The following is a 10,246-nucleotide window of genomic DNA, read 5'->3' on the forward strand; positions in this document are numbered from 1 at the left end:
GGCCTTTCTTTTGGCAGGGTTGCCCGAGTGGCTCGCATCCACGACCATGGGAACGTCTGCGGTTTCGGGAGAGGGGGTCCCCGAGGGCGATGAACTAGGGACTGGAGCGGCGTGAGGTCGCCGAGGGGGTTGGGGAGAGGGGGTCACCGAAGGGATTCCTGAGGGGGTTGAATTATGGACTGGAACGTGGTGAGGTTGATTAGCCTTTCTGAGCTCAGCTATTTCGGCTCGCATTAACAAGATTATGCTGCGCATCTCGGCATTTTCTTTCCTAAGCTGGGCTATTTCAGACGAACCATGCTCTGGCGCCGCACCCCCAGTTACCTTTACGGCAGTTCTCCCTCCACTCCGCACCCTGTCTGCCCAAGTGGCGCCTTGTTTCCCAGCACAGGCTGGCTCCTCGAACCGGACCCTGTTCTGTGGGCCCCGGCAGTGGCTTCCCGATCTTGAGCGGCCCCGGGACCTGGACCTGGAACGGCTCCTGGACCTCGAGCGGCTTCTCGAGCGGGAGCGCCTGCTGGAAGGTTTAGCCGGTTCGCTGTCGGCGCTTGTCTGTGCTGGTGACGGGTCTCGATTCCTGGATTCCGGATTTCTTTCCCTTCTCCTCCGCCGAACGATGTACGGGAGTTGGAATCTTTGCTTGCAAATCTTGTCCGCTGTGGCGTGCGGGCCCCCGCAGAGGCTGCAAGTAGGCGAGCAGGTGTGGTTGTCGTCGGGGTTGTTGGCCCCACACTTCCTGCATAGCTTGTCCTCCGGCGATGGGCAGACGTCGGCTCTGTGGCCTAGTCTACCGCAGGCATAGCAGCAGTCGTGCTGCCTGAGGTACAAGGAGCACTTGACTAGCGCCGAGCCGTAGAACACGAAGTTGGGGACCTTGTAGCCGTCGAAAACGATTACTACCGTTTCGCTATTCTTGATTCGCTTGGCTCCCAGGGCTAACGGATTTCTCTCGTTGAGAATGCTTCTGTCCAGGTCGGCCTGGCTCTCCGACACATCAATTTGACGTATGACACCCTTACACGTGGCGTGCGGCGCGGCTTCGTAAGTGCTGAGTTCGTACTGTTTCATTCCCAGGGTGATGCAATTCATTTTTAGATAAGCATCTGCGTTATCGCGAGACGCGGTGCTGAGGACGATAATATTTTGTGTTGCGTTGGGGCAGACGATGTCATGGCTAGCTTGCTCGGACGTGAGTCCTGCCGCGGCGGCAACGGCCCGACCAAGCCGAGCGGAGCCCGTTTTCTGAACATCCAGACCACCCCTGGGGCGGGCGATAATCTTCCAGTGTTCCTTCGGGAGCTGAGGCATTCGCGACGACTTGATGATCTTGTGCTTTAGGCTAGTGGGCTTCCTGCTGCCATTGAGACGCGCGCGGTGCCCCTCGCTGCGGGGATAGACATAGAAGTACAGGTTACCTCTGACGCTTTCCGTTTGCACAAATAAAGACAACCTAAAAAATCGGGAAGAAAGAGACAGGTTATATGAGGTCAGGCAGCTAATCTCCGCAAGTCAGCCTTCGATGACGATACACCAGCTCTAGATTCCGTTATAGTGGGTTTTCCAGGAAACTTTATGGTTCATCGAAGCTCTTATGCCGACGCCCCTGTCACACTTTTTCTTTTTCGAAAGCCATTCGTTTACATTTTCATGGCCCGCCTTTCAAATTGTTTTGTGACGCTCTACCACAAAGAGACATACTAAGACTAAGCGGCAAGGACACTACTGCCCTACTTGCATGCGGGGTGTGTCACGTAACTTGAACGAAGTATTTAAAAAAGAACGTGGTTAGCCGCTGCTGTATGAAACCAAAGGCATATAGTTTGCCTTCATGTGGTGCTCTATAGAATATTTTTGTATTCCGGTTGATTAGTTTGTTAACTAAGGTGAATTATGCAATTTTATTTTCCTATTCACTCGAGGGCCAAGTGCGTATTGCTCCGCTGTAGAGGGCATTCAGAAACGACCGATCTAAATTCGTGTGGCGGCGTAAGTGCTGTGTGATGATGTTCTTCTACGCTTAAAGAAAGCCCGCGAAATACGAAATACCACGTGACTTCGCTCATGCGCTGTCGTATGCAGCGCTCCCAGCCGCACTTCGTGCAAAAGAACCGTGCGCGCGGACCATGGCGAAGGTGAGCGCCTGTGGCCGTCACCTTCACAGTGAGTCAGCACCTTTGGCGGTGGCACACGGACAGGAAGCGCGGTCGTCCCCGATAAGCGATAGGTTCGACGCGCGGTTGAGAGCGCTCAAATAGGACAGCGCGCGAGCTCGGTCACGTGACTTTATTTCATAGTTCGCGAACTTTCTTAAAACGCCGAAAAAAAATCATCACGCAGCGTTTACGCAGCCGCAAAAAAATTGGATCGGTCGTTTCTGAATCCCTTCTGCAATGCAACGACACGCACTCTGCCTAAAGTGAATATTGAAGATTTTCCATAATTTATCTTATTTAATTAGGAAATTACACGTAGTATAAGAAGATGCTCTAAAGAGCGCCGCGTGGCAGCAAACCATATATTGTGGTTTCATTTAGCTGCGGTTAGCACTTCTTCAGAACGCTTGGTTCAAGTTACGCGAAACGCCCTGTATACGCCCCGCCAATTACGTTCGCTCATTTAAGTGACGTCATGGCGGAGGCGCCCTTTTGTTGTCCTCTTTCCAGCAGGTGATATCCTCTGAAAGATTCGGCCTGGCCTCTTTGAGCCTCTTGTGCACGATATCTCGAGTACCAGGTCCCAGCCGTAAAATGTGATGAATGTTTGCCATGTAGAGACGTCGTAGCTTTTTTTTTCTTACCTTTCTCCGAGGTTCGAGAGTTTCTGGAAGATCGTGGAGGCTCGTCTGATTCGTCTGACCGTTCTACAGAGGTTGCAGTGAGCTTCGCGCTTGATCGGGTGTCCGTCGCTATTTTTGGGCGATCTTGTACTTACCTTGTTTGTAGTCCTGCCTTGAAATGGTGGCTTTCTTTTCTTTGATACTTCTTTGTTAATAAGGACGTGTGTTCCTAAGTTCTCGTGTCGATTTTGTTGTACACTCTAAACAACACTTGTCTAGAGTGGTGAATCGGTCTGCTTGGTGGTCTTTATAAAATAAGAAAAATGAAAACGCAGGCTGACGCCACAGTGAGGCCACACATGGTCGATTCGCATGCTAGGGCCATGCGCTATAGGATGAACATAAGTGGAACCTTGAAATTACGTCACAGTAATTACTGCTGATGCTGGCGGCCACTCGACCACTCTGTACAAGTGCGACTCAGACTAGTGCTGTAGTCACTTCCTATTGTGAGTTCTCCTTTATACTTGCAGTGATGTGCGCGTGCTGGCGAGTGGCAGAGCGAACATTTTCTCTCTAATGTTTTTGTGTATGTGTGGAATACCTTAATCTTTAGTCTTAAAGTAAGTGGAGGTTCCTAAGCAAGAAAGATTCAGACAGTAAACACTAGTGGAAATGCTCCCCTGGAGATCCGTCAGTAGCTCAAAGTTGCTTCTTAGGTTTGAAAGTGCCTACTTGGGGATAATTGTTTATCGGCAAGCAACTGGATAACATTTCTTCCTAACTGAGTCAGAGCCTTGTACTCACAACTTTCGTAAATCTCTGGCCAAGAAAAAAACAAATAAATGAAAGGTCCAGAAACGAGAAAATAGTGAGATTCTAAGGTTCTGTATATATATATATATATATATATATATATATATATATATATATAGAAAAGAAGCTGGCCCTTCAGTTCATCCGCTGTAATAATCATGCTTTATCCTTTCATTAAATAAAATCAATGGGCTGGAAGAGCTCTCTACTAGTACAATTGGACTGAGTGTTATGTCTTTGTTTCTTTAAAATCAAGTTCGTGTCACTACGTGCCAGTTAGGCGACTGGCGCCTTGTACGCCGTCTGCCTTCTTTTTCCTCCCTAAACGCTGTCCGCAGATTTCCCGATGTTCCTCGGCCATGGTGTCTCAGTACGGGACCTCGGGTGGAGCACTTGATGCGGGTCTGGATCTCGATGGGCGCTGCTGCTTTGTGGCCTTCGTGATGTAGTCACCGACCAGCGTCTGTTAGTAGTACGTGAGTTTGAAATGAGAAAATTTGAAGACACAAACGCAGAGCTGTAACTGTCTCTCACTAGGAGGTCACTTCATCAGCACTGTATGGGGAAAGGAAGTTGGGAATGCAAGAAGTGATACAAATAGCGGAAGGTGTCGAGCGTAAAGGCTGTCGAGAGGTACAAGCATTTGAAGCGGAAACGCGGTTTTATGGTCGCGTAAATTGGTTATTGCATTTGAAAAACTCTGGTAAGGCTACGAGAGCTCACTCGAGGAAGGACAAGTATCCACTTGGGAAAAGAAAGGCCTCAGGGTTGTTAAGGTGCAAGCATACGAATGCGAACACCACCAAGCAAGTCGTGGCTTCTCTAGAGTCTCGATTATAAATTGAAACATTTCGTTTCATTCATTCATTCATTCTGCGTATTGCTAAGCGCTGTTCTCCCATTTGCACAGTACGCGGTAGAAGCAGGGGGGAGGGGGGGGCCACTGGAGTCACGCTCAACTATCACGCAATCCAGTGTGCAGCTGTTACGACCTACGTTTTACGATAATTAATTATGATTTTGAGACTGAGTGGCGGTAGATGTAGTAAAAGCATGCATGCAGAAATAAAACTTAGATGTGGCCCGACGTCACGAACATCTAGAGCGCGTACGAGCGATTTGTCAACGCCTTCATTATTTTTGAGACATATTCGGCGATTTCTACTCCTCACTTTCCAACCCCTACCATTTTCTTTTACGGTAAACTGCTATTAAGACGATCTAGTTTAAGGCAAGCTTTCGGGTGTGAGGAACACCGCACCTTTGGTTGGTTTCAGGTAGGCCCAACGCGAAAGAAATCTGCTTAAAACGAAACGCTAATTCGGTTAAATCGAACTTCCGCAGTCGTCCCTGACGCCTGCTGCTAGGCTTAGCAAGAGGCCCCTATCGGCACACTTGGAGTAAGTGATGCTAGCTGCCTAAGGAGCAAATGGTGATTCCGTAGACGCAAACAGCTACGCAAATGTCGACAAGCAGGTGAAACCCGCAGGGCTGACACCTAAAATGGTGATTAAAAAGGTCCACGATGTGCCCTTGCGGTCAAAGAATAATGGTGAGGACACCGCTCAGTGGTGCTATCACAGTATGTAGCTGATAGTGGCCTGGATCTTTTGGTGCATTTTTTTAGCAACATGAGGAGAATGAGGAAACTTTTTGCAAGCTAAGTAAAATTTCGGCTCCTGTGACAGAGCACAGGTTTGCCAAATGCCGGCACGTAACAGTTACTGCATAGCCTAAGAGTTATGAAAGCAATGTCTAGCATCATGAAATCTTAACAAGTGACTTTCTTTTTTACACGCGCACTTTTTCTTTTGGCACATTTTCATTTGTTATTTGTGTCGTTTGCCAGGAATAATGAGTTCTGTTATTTAGATCCTTCCTGTTGAGACGAACTTTCAATACGGCGAGCACCTATCCATGGTTCCTTTGACTTAGTTTTAACGGGAACCTGTATTTAACATTTAGCATATCCAGGCGCCGCGCAAACTTGACGAATCTGAGGGCGAAAATGGCCAAATCAACAGACCTGCAGTAAACGGTTTTCCAATGAAGGGTCTCTGAATTCCACAGACTACTGTAACAGGGACAACTATGGCCGCTGGTATCAAACGACACTAAAGTCTTGAGCGGAAGTTGGAGCCAGGAAGAAGCCGATTCCACGAGAGGCAATTTTTCTTGCTGTGTGCGCGACACAGTTTAGTATAGAGGTATGAGGCATACGGTTTTACTTACGTGACTGGTGGAAGCCACGAACGTGTTGACATCACTACTTCTCGTGTTGCTTGAAAGAGGCGCGACTGAGCTCGACTGGTGGAACGCTGGCCCCCTCGGACCTGTGCTGAGGGAGCTAGGCAGTGTCAAACGAAACGGTAAACACACGCACACACAACTCCGGTACTGAGCAGCATTGGGCTCGATTCACATTGGTGAGCACTTGGGCAAATCATGCGTACATGTTTCTATTTCATGCGCTGTCGTGAGTAAGAACATAAATTGTCGCGTGAAGTCGTAAAGGCAGCAGACGGTTCTAGGCAAAGTTCCTTTTGTGTGAGAAAGACTATCAGGTTTCTGAAAGTGACAGAAGCCTGCACGTGAAGGGATGTTGCTGAAGTGTATAAATGGCTGTACTCTCGAAATAAAGGTGCTCACGGAAGTACTGCCTTGGCCATGAGAGGCGCCGGGTAACACTCCCGGTACCCAATCCTGTACACGCATACAAAAACCAAATAAAGTGGACGAGATGATGGCCATCGCGTTATCTCAGTCGATAAAGTACCGCATGCGTAATGGGTAGGCGTGCGATCGATTCCCACCTACATAGAGTTAGCTAATCGTACACTTTCACTTCACTTTATCTTGTTAGGGCAAAAGCCCGAAGTGGCTCATGGGTCGAAAAATACCATGTCAGGCATTATCGAAAAATTGACCGTCTGGCGTTATGGCACCAAAATTTATGGGCACCAAAATTAATGGGAGTCGAACGCATGGCCATTTGTGGGTGTCGAACCAAGGACCTTGGGCGTTAACTACGGCAAAACTAACAAGGCACAGTTAATTAAAATAAGGTTAACTAGATCACTCCAACTCACGACAATTGGTAGGAGTCGAACCCACAAGTTTTGGTGTTAATAAGGGCCAAGTAACTTTCGTGGGAGAACACAAGTAATAGGAAGTAAAAACGCATTCCAACGAGAATGTCAAGTAATTTAATTAATGTCTCGTGAGCCCGCTGGCTTTCGCCTCCATTCTCTTTCACATATGCTAAAGTGACTTAACTTTTGCTGTTACATTACAGTTAGGCATAACAATAACATTCCCTTACGCATTATCTGGCTTCATTGTCTGTTACATCAAGCGGTTGTGCCTAACAAAACACGGAGCCCCTTGGATCCTCTTATAATTGTCGCTCTAACAGACTTTAGTGTTCTATCTCGCATGTTCATTCTTCTTTTGCGGCGCACCTGCGCTGGTATTGTCTTCAGGATGGGCTCTATCAGCGCGCCTTGGAACTAGACCTTCTGGAAACTAACAGCCCCCTTTACGGTTTGCGTACGCCTTCGCTAGTAGTTCAGGTTAGTAAGAAAAAGTAAATTACGGATTTACGGAATTATGCCGTAGTGGGGCAACTCCGGGCTAATTTCGACCAGCTGGGTTTATTCAACGCCCACCAAACTCTAAGTACACGAGCGTTTTTTTTTTTTTTAATTTCGCCCCATTGAAGTGCGACAGCTGCTTTCGGTATCGAACTCTCGAGCACTGAAGAGCAATGCCACAGCCACCAAGCTACCGTGACGGGTAGTTAAGCTTTTCATGGGAGACGATTCTGCCCAGCAGCACCAATGTTTCTTGGAAAAATTTTCGCTTACCAATGCTAACTATCCGCTTGAACCCGCTTAATGTTTGTGAGCATCCACTAAACATCCGTTTAGAGAAATATGAGCGAGAAACGGGGTAGAATATAGTGGACAGTTTTTTTAAGTAGCTGAATAGTATCAATTACAATGACAACCGAACTGCGAATGCTAGGAAGACACCTCCAGACTTCCGAATTTTGTTGGTGGGCCGTTTGCAACTTCCGCAAAGTGGTTAACAAATGCCTTCACCAGGGAAAAAACATTCCCGTTTTACGAAGTGAACTTGGTCGGATTGGATGCAGGAACCAAGTGTTCGTTGTAACTTTCATAAGCATACGCTCTCAAAGAGAAGCACTCTAAATAAAAAGTTTTTGTGACTGGGACGGGGAAACGCCTCCGGGTGCAGCTCAGCGAGCATGGTCGTATATCTCCAACTGTGCTTTGAGGCTGCTTGTTGAACAGGCTTATTAATCCGCTGATAAATATTCTAAATCAGTTTCAAAAGTTCACTATCCGCTCGTTTGTGGCTTGTAGGGAGATAAATCTTAGAATCACTGCTACCCATAAACTTGAGGAAAGAAAGGCCCATTTAAAAGCAAAATACGTGCCAACTCTTCCAGTCGAGCTTCAGCCTTTTAGAAAGGGGAAACATTCCTCAAGGTTGCCCAGTTGCAATTTCGCGAGGGTATGCCACCTACCTTGTGGAAGCTTCAGCTTCTTGTCCGGCGGGTGCCGGACAAGAACTCGTCAAAACGCTGAAGGATACCGGCATTGTAGGGTTCGAGCAGGTCCGCGACGTCGGCCATGCATAGCTTGGGCGCCCAGACGTCAAGCAGACCACGTGGAAGCTGGTCTGACACATCGCTCGCGACATAAACGAGATCAATCACACGGAGTGAAATGGGACGTCATTGCTCCGCCTGTTACAAATGAAGGCAAGATAAATGATAAGGGAAATGCAGGAAAGCTTTCTGAGCTGGCAGGCTGAACCAGGTTGGTCACCTTGCATTGGGGAAGGGAGAAAAGGGGCTAGGAGAAGAGGGCACGTCGAGTCTATAGCAGGTGAACTTACGCTTGTGCACTCACTATCATAATTATTCTCTCTGTCATCGACAGTAGACCACTAATTTATGGTGCTTTGTAACAAAAATGGCAACCTGAGACGCCTCCCGCCGCTCTTATTGGAATGTATGGATTTTTCGGCCTTCTTTCATGACGTCAGAGCTCGAAATCGAGTAGTGCTGCTGTCTAAAGCTCTTTGTCTGGCACCGACGCTCTATCGAGGACGAGTGTGAGAACAAGGATAAATACTCAAGGACGCGCCCTCGGAAATACTGCTCGTGAAAGAAAAGAAAAAGTGCTGTGTCAGCAGAAATCTGGTCTGCATCCGGAACTAAACTTAAACAGGAAATGCTGTGTTGCCGTCGGGATCACAATGCGTGTCGACACCGAAGCGAAGGTCCCGTTCGTGACGCAAGCGCCAGGTGCTCTCGTTGACAGAGCTCTATCTTTGTGAAACAGGCGTTAAGATTTCGTCCTGGCAGGTTTTTTTTTTCACTTTTATTTAACCTGGTCAGTCACTGTTAAACCGATCACTCAACATCATTGTAGCACCTACGATAATTAGGCATGGGCATTTCCAGAGTCATGGGATAAGTGGCCTTGTTAGACGTCTTTTACTTTGTCATTCGTAGCGTGTAAAACAAGTAACTAAATTGTTCTTGCTTAATAGATACTGACAAGATAAGTTTCTTTTCTGATGACTCACACATCAGAGACACCGGAAAGTTCACTCTTTACTCTGCCCGGAGACTTGCTAAGCCTTGTCTTTGGCGCAAAGCCACAATGGGGAGGTAACCTTAAGTATGATGGTTGAAATGAACGGGAAAAAGACGGTGAACTACCCTTTCATAAGTTAACACAAATATATAATGAAATGCTCTGCAAAAAAGATACAAATATAACGCAACTCATTTAGAATGCTTTCGAAAAGAAACTATAAAAAACAAACCTATCAGCCACTCCCCCTCTCCTGTTTCTAAAAGCTTTCTTTTTATTTTCTGCAATGATAGCTCTTAAGGGGTGGGACGTCTTGGTATTGTTGTATCTGTCGCAGGTTTCATCATCACGTTTTATTACCAGGAGAAATAAGCAGAACAGAAAAAAAAGAAATAGGAATCTATGTTTTCACTTACGATTCCGTCTCGTTTCTGCGATGGGTGTGCCGTTATGTCGTCGTTGTCGTCGGGCCAGCTACAGCCGATTTTCGGCAGCCCCTAATGGGGCAGCAAGGAGAAGTGTTAAGCTAAGCTGTGTAACTAAGTTATGCTCCTGTAACAACAAAACGCCCATTTTCATTCTCTAGGATCCTCACGTAAGCCAAACAAAAAGTAAAGCGAAAGACGTTCCGATGACGCCTGCTTTGAAGTTCCCGTGTGAGCTCGTCGCCACATCATCATTTTTGGCAGCGTTTTCTCGTGCCTAGCTGCTTTATCATCGTATTGAGTTCTAAATGAAGCAAACACTCCTCCGCAGCACAGGTTTCGAAAGCTTTTCTTGGGCGAAAAACGGCCAAGGTGTCGACATAACAATTGAAATCCATGGCGTCACAATGACGTTACAGGTGCTGAGGTCTTCCGCGCTAAAGTGAAATGAGAACGGCAAGCTCAACCTTCGTTTTCCTCCCGTAGAAATTCACCACTTTCAAGTAAATGAATGATAACAGATGCTGACAAATAATAATCAAGCTTGAAAGAATACGTTGCATTCTACAAGCAACGGGTAAAAGGACGAGAACGAC

The 10,246-nt window shown here is 47.2% G+C and overlaps 1 protein-coding gene across 1 annotated transcript; it reads right to left on the minus strand.

The window, feature by feature from the left end:
* Positions 1-3,806: 3,806 nt before the first annotated feature.
* Positions 3,807-8,358, minus strand: LOC142559568 (uncharacterized). Its single transcript, XM_075671149.1, has 3 exons — positions 8,145-8,358; positions 5,825-5,939; positions 3,807-4,055 (listed from the first exon to the last, which is right to left on the minus strand). The coding sequence occupies exons 1-3, from the start codon at positions 8,318-8,320 to the stop codon at positions 3,960-3,962; spliced, it is 387 nt and encodes a 128-aa protein (XP_075527264.1). The 5' UTR covers positions 8,321-8,358; the 3' UTR covers positions 3,807-3,959.
* Between the last annotated feature and the right edge of the window lie 1,888 nt (positions 8,359-10,246).

This window comes from Dermacentor variabilis, chromosome 10, assembly GCF_050947875.1.
Source record: "Dermacentor variabilis isolate Ectoservices chromosome 10, ASM5094787v1, whole genome shotgun sequence".
NCBI classification, from domain to species: Eukaryota; Metazoa; Arthropoda; class Arachnida; order Ixodida; family Ixodidae; genus Dermacentor; species Dermacentor variabilis.